Source organism: Lipomyces doorenjongii (genome assembly GCF_038497915.1).
Source record: "Lipomyces doorenjongii strain NRRL Y-27504 unplaced genomic scaffold V1508scaffold_65, whole genome shotgun sequence".
NCBI lineage: Eukaryota > Fungi > Ascomycota > Lipomycetes > Lipomycetales > Lipomycetaceae > Lipomyces > Lipomyces doorenjongii.
The window spans coordinates 58,708-75,115 of record NW_027118132.1 but is presented as its reverse complement, the minus strand read 5'-3'; the positions used below and the strand labels follow the sequence as shown (position 1 = coordinate 75,115).

At 47.2% G+C, this 16,408-nt stretch overlaps 6 protein-coding genes across 6 annotated transcripts; 4 read left to right on the top strand and 2 right to left on the bottom strand.

Annotated features, from left to right (window-relative positions):
- Window positions 1-594: 594 nt before the first annotated feature.
- On the top strand, window positions 595-2,164 carry V1508DRAFT_359618 (major facilitator superfamily domain-containing protein; the record flags this gene model as incomplete). The annotated part of the gene is made up of 2 exons (XM_066937117.1): window positions 595-824; window positions 874-2,164. The coding sequence occupies 2 exons, from the start codon at window positions 595-597 to the stop codon at window positions 2,162-2,164; spliced, it is 1,521 nt and encodes a 506-aa protein (XP_066793614.1).
- A 2,142-nt stretch (window positions 2,165-4,306) lies between these two features.
- On the top strand, window positions 4,307-6,780 carry V1508DRAFT_375543 (Dak1 domain-containing protein). The gene is made up of 3 exons (XM_066937575.1): window positions 4,307-5,225; window positions 5,275-5,670; window positions 5,721-6,780. Exons 1-3 carry the CDS (start codon window positions 4,742-4,744, stop codon window positions 6,617-6,619), a joined length of 1,779 nt encoding a protein of 592 aa, XP_066793613.1. The 5' UTR covers window positions 4,307-4,741; the 3' UTR covers window positions 6,620-6,780.
- On the bottom strand, window positions 6,736-7,545 carry V1508DRAFT_424175 (uncharacterized protein). Its single transcript, XM_066941256.1, has one exon. It carries the CDS (start codon window positions 7,376-7,378, stop codon window positions 6,884-6,886), a length of 495 nt encoding a protein of 164 aa, XP_066793612.1. The 5' UTR covers window positions 7,379-7,545; the 3' UTR covers window positions 6,736-6,883.
- A 1,331-nt stretch (window positions 7,546-8,876) lies between these two features.
- V1508DRAFT_463886 (uncharacterized protein) lies at window positions 8,877-9,225 on the bottom strand. Its single transcript, XM_066942885.1, has 2 exons — window positions 9,149-9,225; window positions 8,877-9,090 (listed from the first exon to the last, which is right to left on the bottom strand). Exons 1-2 carry the CDS (start codon window positions 9,185-9,187, stop codon window positions 8,929-8,931), a joined length of 201 nt encoding a protein of 66 aa, XP_066793611.1. The 5' UTR covers window positions 9,188-9,225; the 3' UTR covers window positions 8,877-8,928.
- A 1,606-nt stretch (window positions 9,226-10,831) lies between these two features.
- On the top strand, window positions 10,832-12,222 carry V1508DRAFT_255054 (uncharacterized protein). Its single transcript, XM_066936410.1, has 3 exons — window positions 10,832-11,260; window positions 11,325-11,612; window positions 11,684-12,222. Exons 1-3 carry the CDS (start codon window positions 11,102-11,104, stop codon window positions 12,140-12,142), a joined length of 906 nt encoding a protein of 301 aa, XP_066793610.1. The 5' UTR covers window positions 10,832-11,101; the 3' UTR covers window positions 12,143-12,222.
- Window positions 12,223-14,610: 2,388 nt separating this feature from the next.
- Window positions 14,611-16,304, top strand: V1508DRAFT_359616 (permease for cytosine/purines, uracil, thiamine, allantoin-domain-containing protein; the record flags this gene model as incomplete). The annotated part of the gene is made up of 2 exons (XM_066937116.1): window positions 14,611-14,776; window positions 14,830-16,304. 2 exons carry the CDS (start codon window positions 14,611-14,613, stop codon window positions 16,302-16,304), a joined length of 1,641 nt encoding a protein of 546 aa, XP_066793609.1.
- Between the last annotated feature and the right edge of the window lie 104 nt (window positions 16,305-16,408).

The following is a 16,408-nucleotide window of genomic DNA, read 5'->3' as shown; positions in this document are numbered from 1 at the left end:
GGTCGAGCTGGGGGAAATATTCAGTCGTAAATCAATTTATGTGCTCTCAAACGTAGGCAAACAATAGGAGAATGGACCGTGTATGAACAGAATTTATACGCACGGATAAGGTTTGCCGATAAGCGACCTCCCTCCATACCTGCTCAAGGATTGCAAAGAAATGCCTTTGGCATCTCGGCATCAAGAGGCGGACAAGTCCATTGTTATAACATAGACTGATATGGAAGAGCTCTAAACAGATCACTGTATGGTTTATTGCAACGCCGTTGGCAATTAATGTTCGCTACCTTGACGCTAATTGCACGGCGGCGAAGATGATCGTTGCTTGGCATTTGGGAAATTGGTACCTTCCCGTAGCGTGGGCTAATTCTTATTGGACCAGGCATCGATAATCTCTTTGCCTATCTCTGAATCTTGGGTTTTTGGTGCTTATCACGACATGTCAAGTGACGACTTTCGATAATTTGTCTTGTACCGCACGTTCTGTCACTTTAAGTGATATAATATACGTCCGAGCAGATTACTTATTCTGTGAATATCCCACCCCTCCAGGACTGAGGATAACACCATTGTAATTCACATAGCTACTTTGCCATGGGTACGGATAGTTTAGTGCAGGAAAAAACAACAAGGACTTTCTATAATGGTCCAGAGAAGACAAAATGGCAGAAATTGAAGGAAGGCGTGCAATGGTACCGACCGGGCACGACGACAGCAGAAAAGAAAATGCTGTTCAAGCTGGATTGCGCCATACTGGTGTTTGGTTGCTTGTCTTCGTTCAGTAAAACTCTTGACAATGGCTCGTTGACCAACGCCTATGTCTCGTATGTATCAATCTTGTTCCAATTTGGCAAGGAAATCTAACGAATACAGTGGTATGCAAAAGGATCTCAACCTTGGTGGAAACGACTTGAATTACCTAACGGCTGTCTATTATGCATCCTACTTGTCATTTATGATCCCCGGCAGCTTCCTCCTGACACGTGTTCCAATTCAACGCGTGCTACCCACCATGGAAATTCTCTGGGGTGTGTGCACGTTCGGATGCGCCTGGGCACATAGCCTCCGAGATTTATACGTCTGTCGGTTTTTCCTTGGTGCCTGCGAGACTGTTGCATTTACCGGACTGATCTACGTTATTGGGTCCTGGTACCTACGCGAGGAAATGGGCGTTCGCGTCGCGCTTTTCAACATCTCAGGGCCTTTAGGAGGAATGTTCTCAGGATATCTCCAAACTGCGACATACACACGTCTCCAAGGCCGTCACGGACTTGAAGGATGGCGTTGGCTTTTTATTGTTTGCTTCTGCATTACTGTTCCCTGTGCACTAATAGGCTTTATATTCTTCCCAAACTCACCGAACAATACAAAGCCGACATTTTGGCTCTCTCAAGAGGAAATCGATCTTGCAAATAAGCGACTGCAAGAGGAAGGAATCCGAAACATTGACAAGAAGATTAAATGGAAGGAACTTACTCGCGTACTCAAAGACTGGCCGTGGTACTTTTTTGTTTTTGGATGGTGCTTGTACGACCAGAATCAATACTTCTCTACCACCCCGTTCTCGCTATATCTCAAGAACACCAAATCAGTGAAGTACACGATCGCGCAGGTTAACAATTATCCGACCGTCCCAAAAGCTATTTCAATTGTCACGACAGTCATCGGATCCTACTACTCTGACAAAACTGGCGACAGATTTACGCCATGTTTGATCGCAACTGTCTTGAACGCATTAGCGGCAGCCATCTTGCTAGGATGGAATGTTTCAGAGGGTGCGAGATTATTCGCCTTTTTCGTGTCCGGCATATCAAGTTCCATGAACCCATTCCAAATGTCGTGGGCCTCTGACGTCGTCAAAGAAGACCCGGAAGCACGCTCACTAATCACTGCATCTATGAACTGCATTGGGCAGGTATTTTTGGCGTGGGTCCCCATCTTTACGTTTCCCATACCGCAAGCCCCCCGGTTTAGGAGAGGGTTCACGTTTTCGCTTATTACTTCAATTTTGCATGTCTTGCTTGTTATTGTGATTTTCCTTTTGGAGAGACGTGATCTGCGGTCTGGAAGGCGCTTCAAGAAGATCGCGGATTATAGCGGGCAGGTAGTCGAGCGCGAGTCTGTGGAGGAGCTAGACGAGTCGAGAAAGGAGAAGGCGGTCTAATGTATATTAGTATAAAGTTAAGTACGCAGCCCTTCGATATGGTTCATCGTCGAGCATACATCGTCACAAACGCTAATTACCGCGGTCACCATTGGATTTCTGGCGCGAACGGAATCATCCAACGAGGACTGCAGTTGGTTTTCAGGTGCTCTCGGTCTTATACTGCATTGTGTTGTCTCTTCTATCACGACCAATGACAAACTCACAATATTGCGCAGTAATCAAAATGTGGCTGAACAGCCAGTCCTTTAGCGCTATGGCAATCAATTACCAAGGGAATTCATGGAGCAACTACGCGCTAAGCCTTTTTGGAACTTAACTACAGTTTTGTACAAATACCAACTTTCTTCAATCTCGACAGTGGTAGTGAGCAAACCTGCTAAACCATCTGCTTCAATGGCATCTCTCGTTGGAGCACTCACCACCAGCCTTTTCTTTTTTCAGAATACTCAGATTAATTCCAATCACCTTACGATTCGGTAGTCTAAATTAGCTGGACTTACTGTGTCAAGACTAGAGACAACGGGGCGAGACAGAGGAATAGAATCTCGTAAAGTAGAGAGTAAAAGAAGATTGGCCATCGGAGGACAACAAAGGTTGTATACAGCACACTTACGATTTGCATAACTATATACGCAGACCCCGGAAAGGATTCCATGGGCCAGCCTCACGTCGAAGGTATGCCAATGTTCGTCGAAGGCTGGAGGTCCCGAAGAGATCCTCGCCACTGTACACCCTTTTTTGCCAAAGTCAATGGTCTCAAGTTTGGCCTTACCCGAATCGTCGTCATTTTTCAATATAAGATGCTGGCTTGATTCGTTATTTAAAGGACAGTAGCCTTCGACGGCAGCTGGAGTGAGCAACGTAATGCACCAGAATGACGGCGATTAGACACAAAATGATAGTGCTGACAAAGACAAACGCGGGACCTTTAGGGATGTCGATTTGGTGGTCCTCATTGTCTACCACCGAGAAACAGGCGGTCACTGTACCATGGATCGCTGTCGAGAGAAGCATCGATCATTTTACTGAATGGAAGGTAGGAAGAGATAGGAGAACACGACTGTGCGGAGGAATGAGTGTGAGTTCGGTAGGTGAAGTAAAGAAGCGCTGCTTGCAACGAAGCCAACAGCGCTGGTTGACCGCCTGTGAGCTATCTTCGTGAGACTTCTGCGCCAAGGGAAAGGTTCGATGAAGTGATGTTATACAGAGCGTGGTGACTACATAGAAATATGACATCAATGGTCGAATAATTTTCATGTGTTAAGCGTGGGCTGGGCGAGAATATAGTGTATAGTATATACTGCAAGGAGCCAAGTATCCAATGGCCGGTTTGTCACTTGTCACTAGTGGTACTTCCCAAGTGCTCTGGTGGGTTTGTCTGGCCGGGAGAATCGAAAAGAACTTTTGTGATGTCTGATATGGCAACAACGAGGATATTCTGCATTCCTTGGGCCCGTGATCCATGCTCGCTATGAACGACCAAATTTGCGTTTTTCAAGGCCCTCGTCTGATTCGTGCAAGACCAAGTAGTCCATTGAAGCAGCAATTCATAGTTAGAGCCCTGTACCTGGCTGTATCGTAATGTATGGGAAACCGGTCATATGCGGAAACCAGGCACTAAATTCTAACTCCTATTAACTGTGACATTGTCCTACAATTATTCTCTACTTCTTCCTCTTGTTCTACTCTATGTACTTCTTCGATTGGATTTTCAACGCCATCTCTACTGAATACCAATTCGCCCTGCAAGTCTGAAGCAACTCATTACACTCTTGAAGCTCCTCCCGTCAAATCGTTAGTTCAGCGTTCTGACTTTCGACAGCTGGGTATCGCCCGAGTTGGTGAACCAGGGGATTCATCGCTTGCCAGAACTGTTGTCTATTTTTAAATTATCTGTAATAGGATTTTTTTTTAGTTTTTTTTAAAAAAAGGATAAAATTTTATCATTTAATCTGGTAGATGATGGGCCTGAGTCTGCGGTATGCCAAGGATGCTCTCATCGTTGTAAAATGTCAATATACACAAATAGCGGGGAGGACACGCCATACTTACCATTTTCACTCACACGAAGAACTACCGGGCCCTTGTTCTTGCCTGCCAAGCGTCGAAGAACATTGCAACCTCTGATGTGGGGTGCAACTGACCATCATCTAAGCAGATCAAAAGTGCGCTGGACCAGCACGACCTTGCCCAAATGGAGTAATTTGACTTCCATTTCTCTATTTGGAATTATAAACTCTAATTTGTAACTGGCTGTCGGACTAAGTTGTGCATCTTTTGCCGAAGACCTCGACACGCGGTAGAGATGTTCGGAGTTGGCGCCGAGTCATACCGGGAGGATCCGAATAAGCGGGCACCGCAACGTCATTTTGTTCTCGGGTTCACCGCAACGAGCAAGTCCGCAACCGTTTCTACCAACTTCCGACAAGCTTGCTGATTCGCTTCTCGACGCTTACCGGGTTACGGCCGACTAGTCTCATAACAAACAGATGCTTCATATATCAAGTTCTCCCCGCAATTTTCCCCTGCAATGCAGCTCCATCAGCAGCTTTGGCGATTGCAGTTTCCAGCCCTATGTCGACAAAACACTTCTTCGCGGACGCTCCAAGCCTCGTGGCTCAGCATCTGAAGGCGCTCGTGGCAGCGAATCCCTCGCTCTGCCTGATCGAAGACGACAGAGTCGTGTATAATCCTTGCCACAGGCCTTCGAACGTGTCCATCATCTCCGGCGGTGGCAGTGGGCACGAACCAGCCTGGTCCGGTCTAGTAGGGGACAACCTTCTGGCAGCAGCGGTGAACGGCCCGATATTTGGATCTCCAAGCGCGAAGCAGATCTTGACTGGCATCGACGCTGTGCCCTCAGACAAGGGCGTCATTCTAGTCATAACGAACTACACTGGCGACAAGCTGCACTTCGGCCTTGCTTGTGAGAAAGCCAAGGCGAAATTTGCGTCAAAGTGTATTCCGTTTGCAGTTTTGGCTGCGACAGACGATGTTGCGTTGGGACGCAAGAGGACGGGAATGGTCGGCAGAAGAGGTCTGGCAGGGAATGTTATTGGTGAGTTGCATTCACGAACGTATAATTCAATTCGACTAACAGTTTATAGTCCTCAAAGTCCTTGGAGCTGCCGCTGGGTCTGGGATTTCGTTTGACGAATGCGTTGCGATCGGTTCCGCAGTTAATGCGAACACGGTCACCGTCGGCACCTCACTAGATCACTGCCACGTACCCGGCCGTCAGAACCACGAGACTCTACCAGAAGACGTCTGTGTCCTCGGTATGGGCATTCACAATGAGCCTGGACTCCGAAAGCTTTCTCCAATTCCGTGCATAGAAGATTTAGTCGCCGAAATGCTCAACTATCTGATTGACCCAAATGACGAACAGCGGGCTTATGTTAAATTCGACGACGGAGACGAGGTTGTATTGTTGGTCAACAATTTTGGTGGGTTGTCGTCGCTGGAGACGAGTGCTCTTACCTATCAGACGATAATGGCTCTTGGTTGGTGCACAATTTTATCTTTGTATGAGAATGTTGCTCACTAAGAGCAGAGAAGGAATGGAATATCAAGCCGACTCGAGTGTTCTCGGGAATATTTGAATCATCGTTGAATGCACCCGGGTTCTCCGTCACTCTTTGCAATATGTCTAAGGTTGCATCTCAGCTTTCAGTTACTGTTCCGACCATTATGGATTATCTCGACGCGCCTACAACCGCGCCTCACTGGCCACGTCCGTACCGCACTGGCGTGAAGGTCGCCCATGAGAGAATGAACGGTAACGGCACATGGAAGTTCAATGATGCTGCGGAACGTGATTTCATAATCGACCCAGCGAAGCTTAATAATATGATCCGAACTGGCTGCGAGCGTGCTATTGCTGCCGAGCCAAATCTTACGCGGTGGGATATGCTGATGGGTGACGGTGACTGCGGCGATGGTGTGAAGAGTGTTTCGCTTGATATCATCAAGAGATTAGACAATGATTTGAAGGGATCGGGATCGGTTTTGAAGGCATTAGATGTTGTGAGCAACGCGGTTGACGATATGGGTGGTACGCTTGGTGCAATCTTTGGTATTTTTATTGCCGCTCTTGTGACGGCTGTCGTCAAGCGTGCCGGCAATGTCAACAAATTAAGTGCTTCTGTCTGGGGAGATTGTGTCAAGGAGGCTCTTGATTGTCTGAAGTCGCACACCGGTGCTCGAGTTGGCGACCGCACGGTTATGGACGTATTGATTCCATTCTGCGAGACTCTGTACTGCGAGAAGAGTCTGGAAAGCGCGGTCGAAGCTGCTCACAAAGGTGCTAATAGCACATGGGGCATGATCCCGCGGTTTGGTCGCGCGACGTATGTTACTACATCCTCTGGCCAGTCGGCGGATATTCCCCCTGACCCTGGCGCGTGGGCTGTGTTTGAAATGGTCAAGGGACTGTTGGAGGGAGCAGAGTAGTGTGGATCAGATTGTTACTTTTTCGATGGGTATAAGTTAGTAATCTTAGCCGTATTTATAATATGTTGCGGCTTGTGCGATATATGATTTGTTGAATACAAACTCCAAAAAAATTAGTAGACTTGTCACTGATGAGGACGACAATTAATCGTCGGATGAACGAAATAATGAATTAGATGATTAAAATTACATGTTTCATTGTACCCGCACAATGACAAGACAACCACATTCACATGTAACATACCACAATTTAACTCCCACCACTTAAACAGCTATTACATGGCTTTTCTCGTAGTCCTCAATAACCTTCACCTTAGCAGCACTCTCGCTGGTGGTGTCGAACTTGTAAGTCAACCACTCCTTCGCCAAGCGTCTCATGAGCTCGAGGCCGATGACTCTCTGTCCCATGCATAGAATCTGGCAGTTATTGCTTAAAATGCTTCGCTCAACGGAAAAACTGTCATGCGCAGTGACGGCTCGGATACCGGCGACTTTGTTCGCAGAAATGGCAACACCGAGGCCGGTGCCGCAGATGAGGATGCCCCGGTCAGCCTGGCCACTTGCAATGAGCTCTGCGGCCTCTATCGCGACTGAGCCGTAGGATTTGTCAGCATTTGAAATTTCAATGACATTAGAAACGAGGGGGCTCTTGAGTAAATCGGATTTGAGAGCCTCGCGATAATTGTCGCCGGCGTCGTCAGAGCCTATGACAATGCGGTAGCCAGTAGACTTTATGTTTCCAGCTGCAGAAGGAGACATTCGAATGAGTTTATACAGTCAGAATAAAACGAACAGAGCACAGTAATCAGCGGGGATGAGTATGCAATAAATATAACAGCAGGCACATCGGCGAGAAAGCCGATGCCGGGGACGGAGGTGGCCCGAATCAACGACTTCGCCTAATGTGGTCTCCGGTTGCTTGTCCGTTGCGGAGACGGGGTTGACAGAAGAGGTAAACCCGAAGAGAGTTGAACGGGCGCCAAAATTTTAAGTTTTGACCTGGTACATAAACATCGCGTCGTGATTTTTTTGGTGTGCGCTAAACCACATCTAGCATTGAGACACAATGTCGAAATTCTAATTCAAGCATACTTTATTTTAATTTGTGTATTTATTCAATAAGTCGGAATATGCAGTTTCCCAATTATAGCAACGCTGCAGATCGCGGCTACGTAACGAAGCCTCTGCGCTCGGAACTGGGACGAGGCCCCTATTCGTCACGGCTTATCATGCCCAGTTTTCTCTTCTTTCACCATCACGCCCTTCGGCTGCCCCGAGAGCATACGTATTATGAAGCCGCCAACAAAGCATCTCTGAAAGCGAAATTCTGCGCGAGGTTGCGCGTAAGTACGAGAGAGTGACCTCACAAGAAGTTAGGGTTTAGGGCTTGGTTGTCATCGGGTCCGTAATTGATGCCATACCAGTAGGGTCACCTATTGGAAGTGCCATCACGGTAACGCATTCCTGGGAACTGACTGTTCGCCCAATGCTCAGTTCGTTTCTCTTCAGCCTTTGCGACGCGTCTTCCGGCATCGACTCATTCCTCCGTGGTAGGCCCTGAGGCGGCCTTATTTCAACATTTTTGACGACCTTTTTGAAAATCTCATTAGGTGTCGAAGCCAATGGGCGGGTTGGCTTCCGGAAAGACGTCTTCGACACCGTCGATTAGCCCTGATCGAATACGAGGCAGCTTATAACAAATGAAGAGATAGTAACGTAGTGTATGGGGACCGGGTCATATGGGGAACCTGGTTACTAAATTCGAACTTCTGACTTTGACCCTGTCCTACGCGCCACGCAATTGACCAACTCCAACTCCGACTCACTCGAACCATTCTCTACTTCTTCCTCTTCTTCCATTTTATCTCCTTCTACAATTGGACGCTTACGTGGCCGCACACGTGGCCGTTTGCCTTAGGCTTCTCCTCCGCCTCACGAACGAGTTTCAACACTTTCTCTGTACTGAACACAAATTCGCCCTGTAATTTGACCCTCTTGTCGATATCAGAACCATTAATCTGCTCCATAGCTTTGTCCTTGGCCCTTGAGGCGACAAGATAGTCGATTTCCATTCCGTGATCGAGATGAACATGCTCTCTCAAGTGAAATTGCCTGTAGTTCTTCTTTCTCTCGATCTCGCCTTCGTATGCCTTGGCAACCCACGCGTGTCTGTTTGTCTGCACGACCTGATTGCAACTATGAACACGATTGGTTGAGTAAATCTTAAAGAGGTCGCTGTCCTTCGCTCTGCTTGCACCCAACGTTTAGGAGCCAATTCTTGTTGTATGCGATCTGACAGTGACATATTGTTACCCCTGCTGGATAGCATTTGTTTGCACCTCATGCTTGAAAGTATCGATATTGGGGAATAGATCTCCTACTGAAGGTAGCATGAGAACTATTGTAGTGAAAGACGATATGAAACTGAGTAGAAACACGATGTGAAGTATCCATTGGTATTTTGCGCAGTTCTTTAGTTGTTAGACTAAATTGGAGTCCAAGAGGGATTGACAAGGACTATTTACGTACAAGCTCAGTCCTTCTAGTCCATCTACTGATTGTTATCATTTTCTCTATAGCCTATCTTTCTGAATTGAAGTGTGCGCCGATGTGTTAACATTCCAACGTGACGCGACGCGACGACAAAATAAATTTACGCGCGTCCCATAATTTAGGTTCTTAGTTGAGGCCATAAGCAAACTAGCTTCCACGAATAATACACTAACCGGTTTAGGTAAGTGTAACCTAGCCTTAGTAACCCTAAAACTCTGTAATTTGGTCGTCTCCACAGTTAAGGCTCGTACATCCAATCCTTTTCGAGGTAAAGGTCCCGCAAATCTTAGTGTCTTTCCAATAAACTGAAGTACAAACAATTTAGCATAAGGTAAAATAATGAGGTTATTTATATTGGAGATCCATGGAGAGTATACCAACCATTCCTTTTTGGGACTAGCGTAAATTGACGGCGGTACTCTTCCGTCGACCGGCTATTTCTGCTACAACTTTACTTCAATCGGATCATGTGCATACGGCTTTACTCACTCAGTTGCTCTAGGGCCCAGGTGTACAGCGGTACGCACTTGTCTGGTCGTTGGTGACAACGCACAAGGCAATTCTCACGGTCCGCACGTTATTATCGACCGCGACGAAGTTCACAAGGGGCAAGCGGAATTTGTTGGTCTTGTATGTTGAATTGATTATGACCGTCTGCCCATAAAGACGCGCCCTCTGCACATCATCAGACTCGCAAAAAAACCAAAGCCTCGAATGAGTTGTCCGCAGTCACTTTCACACTGTAGATGTAACCTTCATCCCGCAGTGTCTCTATGAATCGGGCAGATGAGGACTTGTTTTCGCGAAAATAGTCGTATGTTCGATTACAAACATCCCTGCCCAACAGCGACAAACCGTAAGTCGAATTTAGCACTGATGCAATGGTACTAAACGACGCTGAAGAGTGCTGGACAAGGTCGAGCATAGTTGCTCGAGCCCCTGCGAATAAGCATATGGATCGATACGGTCAAGCTGATGTCCGTCGTGTTGGTAGACGAGCTCTGTCAGATCCACGAATCGCTGAGTTGTCTTTTGAAGCGAACTCTCTAAGGGCAGTCGCAGAGCATGCTTCGAGCAACTTTCTGACGGGTGATGCCATTGTCTTCTTTAGTCCCGACTTCCATGGGAGTTTACCACTGTTGAGAGGCTTTTATCTTTATTTTTCACTACGCCATTCTTTACGGCGAAATTGTTCTTGATCGCATGCGCGTTCACAAAAGCTCTGGCTCTGGCATCTGAATCAAAGACCATGCCAACTGATAAGTCACAATGGATAAGTCGTAGGGATTGCTCATCGCGGGAAGTCAATTGCAACCGGATCCATGGGACAACCATGCGATGATTATTCAGTTCTTTCGAGAAATGTCAATACAAGGACGCATTCAGATTTGTGTACGCGTTATTGTCGGACCGAGGGGAGATAACGACGGTCAGAGAGTGAGCACCGCCGCCAATTTAGGCTATCTCCAAAAAGGTATGATTGGTTTACTCTTCCATGAATCACCTTTATATTTTTAAGAGACTATACGTGAATGTGTTGGTGTAATAAACATTTGTTGTTGGCAGTAGGCACGGCTTCGGGACTAAACTGAGGCTGACAGGCCAATCAGAAATAATCCGGCGTTAACTTCACCGGCCGGGGCTGCGTGTCAGGGGATTCAAAGTCATAGACAAACTTTTGTTGAGCTGAAGACAATGTTGGTAACTGCATCCGCTTACCAATTATGCGACTATTACCAATGTTATCTGTCTACCCGTTTACCAAGCATTACCAATCGCGTGCCGACCGCTGAGGTGATGTGCAATGCATGAACGTGACACTGGTTCAGGGTTGTATTGCACGTGTACAAGCACATATATCGCATGCAGCCGCCATGAAACTTGCATATCTATCTAAAGCGTAATATAGTCGATATACCAATTATCATCATGGAACAGCTTCCTGATCACTACTTCACTACTACGAATTCGTTCACGAAGAACGTCTACAGAGATGTCTATCCCGGCGTTGACCCTACTTCTCCTGCTCTCTCTCAGGCTGGCAAAATCGTCGTGATCACCGGAGCCAGCAGAGGCATCGGAAAATATGTACGTCTTAAGTTTCCGAACGGTTGGTTCTTGTTGGAAGGTTGCTCACGCTAATTGTTTGTAGGGCTTTGCGCTCGCCTTTGCGAAAGCTAACGCGAAAGCGATCGTTATCACTGCTCGGAATACGGCAACTCTGAAAGAGACCGAAGAGGAGATCCGTAAGGTCAATGAAAAGGTGGAGGTTCTCTGTGTTCCTTTGGAGATCACCAATGAAGAGTCGGTAAAGAACTTGTTCGAGCAGGTCAAAACCAAATTTGGGACTGTGGACGTATTGGTCAATAATGCTGGAGTCTTCACTGGTGAAGGTCAGCAGATTAGGGCCGCGTCGTTGAGTGACTGGTGGGGGTGTTTTGTAAGTTATTCGATCATTCTGTCCTTGCGTTACGCTTCGTTTGTTCGCCTCGCTAATGTAATTCGTTTTAGGATGTGAACGTCAAAGGTTATATGCTAGTGGCCAAGTATTTCCTTCAAGTTCTCGGCACCGAAAAGAAAGGGACCATAGTTGGTGTGACGTCTGGTGGCGCGCTAATGGTCATCCCCGGTGTATCTGCTTATTCGATCGCGAAGTTGGCAAATGTGCAGCTCAGTACTTATATCTCGGCGGAAAACCCCAATGTAACCGCTGTCGCCTTTCATCCTGGGATTGTTATGACCGATATGATGACAGAGAGTTTCGAACCGTTTGCCAAGGATACACCGGCGCTAGCTGGAGGTGTGGTGGTGTGGTTATCGACTGATGCAGCGAGCTTCATGGACGGACGGTACATGACCACGAATTGGTCTGTGGACGAGCTTATGACGAAGAAGGAAGAGATAGTGTCGAAGGACTTGCTGAAGGTCAAGTTGAGTGGCGACTTCGGTGATGCCGAGCTTCAAAAGTGACATGACAAGGTAGTTAATTCAACTAGCGCATTCGTATATTTTGTTCATCAAGCTTGGCAAAAAATAAAAAATCCGTGACATCTCTCTAATTTATTATATATCTTGCCTCCAGTGAAGCTTCCTTGCTCAACTTATATTCCTAGTATAGGACGTATGGCTCTAACCACACGAATGCAGTTTCTCACACAAATTTTTCGATAATAATATACGAATAGGGCGACTAAAAGTCAAATGAGGATTGCCAATTTTTAACCGAGCGTTCTGCCCTATAATGTTTGCAAGGCGTCCGCCAATGTTATTCGTGACGTAAAACATGACGTTCTGCGGAAACTTGCTGGATTCTAATCTACCCGGTCACGCAATACTAACTCAGTGACTCTCGAATACTATTAAGGACACATCGCAGAGAGCACATTGTTCTGAATGTGCTGGTGGCTGCGATTGCATACGCCGTAGTGACTGCGAGTCATACATGCGGCTCCGGGCGGTAATTACTGGTGGCGGCTATATCTTATCAGCATCAAGGTGATGTGTTGCCTCGATTGGTTCAGGGTCCGTTGCGGCCGATGAGCCGGCGCAGAATAGGAGAGGTACGGCGGAGAGGGGCAATGATACGTTATCGGACTCGCACAAAATGCAAGGAGCACAACCTTGGCAAACAGCGCCGGCAATGGCGAAGAGCGATCAGACCCCGGGGATCAAGGTAGTCCGAGCCGGTGCCGGTATTCAAAAAAATTTAGAACAAGATGACACGGGACGAACGGACAGACCACCATTTCGTGTTATCTGGGCCTAAGCATTGGAACCTGTGTAATGTCGGTAATTATAAACTAGCAAAGTATTTTATTTTAGCTGATAGGGAACTCGGGATTTGCATAGCAGCGTTACGTTAACTTCTAGGGTATTTTATGACTCCTCCAATTGAGTCAGGGGATGGCTTTCAGAGTGGCGCTCTGTGAGTCTGCAAGTAGCAAACATTACTTATAACATTCCATCGGAGACGTGTTCTGAAATCGACGTGCGGTAAGCTCACATTGACAGTCTGAGAATAATGACTGCAATTTGTTGTTTTCGTTGCCCTCGAATCATGGTGACGCACTTATCTCTCCTTGGCAGCGAGTCGCTTGGCGTCAGAATAGGTGGGGCCCTTACCCAAAAGATAGAGCTTGTCGGGTGCGATTTGCCCAAGATGAGTAAAGCTGACGGTGACACTTGTTGGATATTATTCGTGCATGACAGACCAAGAATTATGGCACAAGCTCACGATATATGAAAACTATATGTACTGTTGGACGCCTCTAATTTGATCAAGCTTGTTATAGATAGCATAGCATACGGCACGGGCATTCGCCAATGTATGAGCGCAAATCAAGTCAATGGACCACATTGATGCGCAGACAGGTCCTCGCGAGTAGGACAGACAGAGATTGGTCCCAGATCTCAAATGGTACGCGTAAACTACTAGCGAACAGATGCACATTAATCGTAGGCTGCCCGCGCCCGCCACATAACTGACTTTTGGCGCTCAATGACTGCAGACGCCACCATCAGTGAGACGGCGCGTTCACTCAATTTTCGCAGAAGACCGGAACTAGTTCCCTTGTACATATCCGCGTCTTCCACAACGAGGACTCCGTGACCATGTAATGGTGATGTATGTTGACAGGTACGAGGGTTTAAACATTAAACCGTAGCACATCACCCTCTTACACGTATCGGTTATGTCAGTCCTCGAATGGACTGAAGACATTATATCATTGTGTGGACGAGCATCAAGCTTCCTGACTTGAGCAGGAGCAGATATGACTCTTTACAGCTGCTTCCTACAGTAGAGCTCTTACAACTAACTCATTTCCGGCATTTTCCCGCACCAGACCCTTGTAGATAATGCGTCTCATTATTTAGATGGCAAAAGTGTTGCACATGTCCTTGGCGTCAAGGTGCCGAGCCGCACTAGTCTACTTTAGACTAATTTGACCTAACCCTACGGATCCCCTTTGCAAGGCTCTCTAGTTCCGTCACAAAAGGCCAAATGAAGCAAACAGCAAAGAAATCTGCCATCAAGATTATCACCAATGCTCTGTGTAATAGCGAGGAATGAATTGATTGGGCTAAGGACCTTAACTGGACCCGGGTAATTTATGGTGTGTTCAACATGTACGACCCACGCGCGACTGCCCGCCAAGAAGAGCTATTTGCTTTATCTGTCCGCCGGCAACCGACCAGCAATTCGAGCATTTTCAGCTGGTACCGGATGCGATCATTGATGGCTTGGATGTGAGACACTGCGTGTGTGATTCGCTCTATCGTCTCCATGCCTTATCGTGTTGGTTACTTGGCACTTCCGTTCTCGGGTGTAGGTCAGTATGTGTAATGCAGTATATAAATTGCCACGCTCAGGATGTGTTGCACATTCTCCTTTCGTACTCGATATCTTCTCCATCGAATCAACAGTTACTGTGGGCGCTATGGGACAGGACGAGCAGATTGTTACAGTCGCCGACGAGTATGGCAACTCTCCCGGTCTATGGCGGCGTATGTTGAAGCGTCTCGAGGTCGAGGGCAACACCGGTCACAGTAACAAAGACTTGGATCCTGTTCCTCCTGAAATGCGAACATGGAACTGGTGGCACTGTAGGTAGCACCTCGATATTTCTAGCTTCCAAACCCTTAGCTCACAAATGCAGATATCTCCTATTGGATTTCCGACAATTTTACGCCCTCTGGTTGGCGTAAGGCTGCCTCACTTATGCAAATCGGTATGTCGTGGCGTATTGCTCTCCTGAACGTCGCTGTCTCAGAGATCCTCATTGCCGCCGTGATCACTATCAACGGATATGTTGGCGCGAAGTACCACATTTCTTTCACCGTCCAGTCTCGTGCGTCTTTTGGATACTACTTTTCCATTCTCATGATCTGCATGCGTATGATTGTTGGTACTTTCTGGTACGGTATTTCAACCTATACTGGCGCTGAGTGTGTGCGGTCTATGATCTATGCCATGTCGCCGCGGTTCCGGCATCTCCAGAACACGCTTCCAGCGTCTTCACACATTAACACCCAGTTCATGATCTCGTACTTTGTCTATTTCGTTTCAATTTTGCCGCTCCATTATGTCCCTATCCATCGCATCCGGTTCCTTTTCACTGCCAAGGCCATTGTCACCCCAATCATTGGTTTCGGCATCATGGGTTGGACCATTGCCAATGCCTCAGTTGGCAAAGAATCACTGTGGAGTCAAGGAAACACTGTACACGGCTCCGCTCTTGGTTGGGTTTTCATGAGCGGCGTCTACTCTAATATGGGCGGCTGGGCTACTCTGGCAGTTAATGCCCCTGATTTTACTCGTTACGCCATCAGCCCGAAACATACTTATACGATGGCCGTCGCGCTTCCTTTCACTGCAACGCTGATTACTTTCTTTGGTGTCGTCGGTGCCGCTGGTTCGAAGGTCTTGTTTGGTCAGATCCTTTGGGATCCGTTATTGTTCATCGACAACTGGACTTCTCCGGGCGGACGTGCTGCTGCGTTTTTCTGCGCCCTTGGTTTCTACCTTGCTCAGGCTTGTGCGAATATTTCCGCAAACTCCATCTCTGCCGCTAATGATTTGAACTGCATGTTCCCTCGCTATATCAACATTCGTCGTGGTCAATTCATTATTGCATTTGTCGGCGCGTGGGCTCTTACTCCATGGAACATTCTTACCTCCGCTTCTTCTTTCCTTGCGTTCATGTCAGGCTACTCGGTCTGGCTTGCGCCGCTCTGCGGTGTCATGGTTTCTGATTTCTTCTTTGTCCACAAGGGCAAGTATGACGTTTGGGAACTATACAACAAGGATGGTATCTACAGGTATAACAAATGGGGTGTCAACTGGCGCTCCGTAGTGGCCTTCTTCGTCGGCTGGGTTCCACTCTTTCCCGGTTTCCTTCCCTCCGTCAACAAGAGCATCCATGTTGCCAAAGGTGCAGTCCACTTATACTATCTGGGCTACTTCTACGGATTCGGTGCCGCAGCATTGTCGTACTATGTCGTCTGCTATTTCTGGCCTGCGCGTGAGACTATGCTCGATGTTCCAGTGTATTGCGACGATGTTTTGAATGCGCGGGAGATTGAAGAAAACTCCTATGGCGAGAGCGATAGTCTTGAAAAGAAGTCCAACTAGTTTGTTTATAATTTGTAGTTATTGTTAATAGTGCGTGCTGTAGCGTAAATGGACTCGTGTCTACCTATATTTAAGGGCCATATTGAGCTTAATGCAAATAAAGT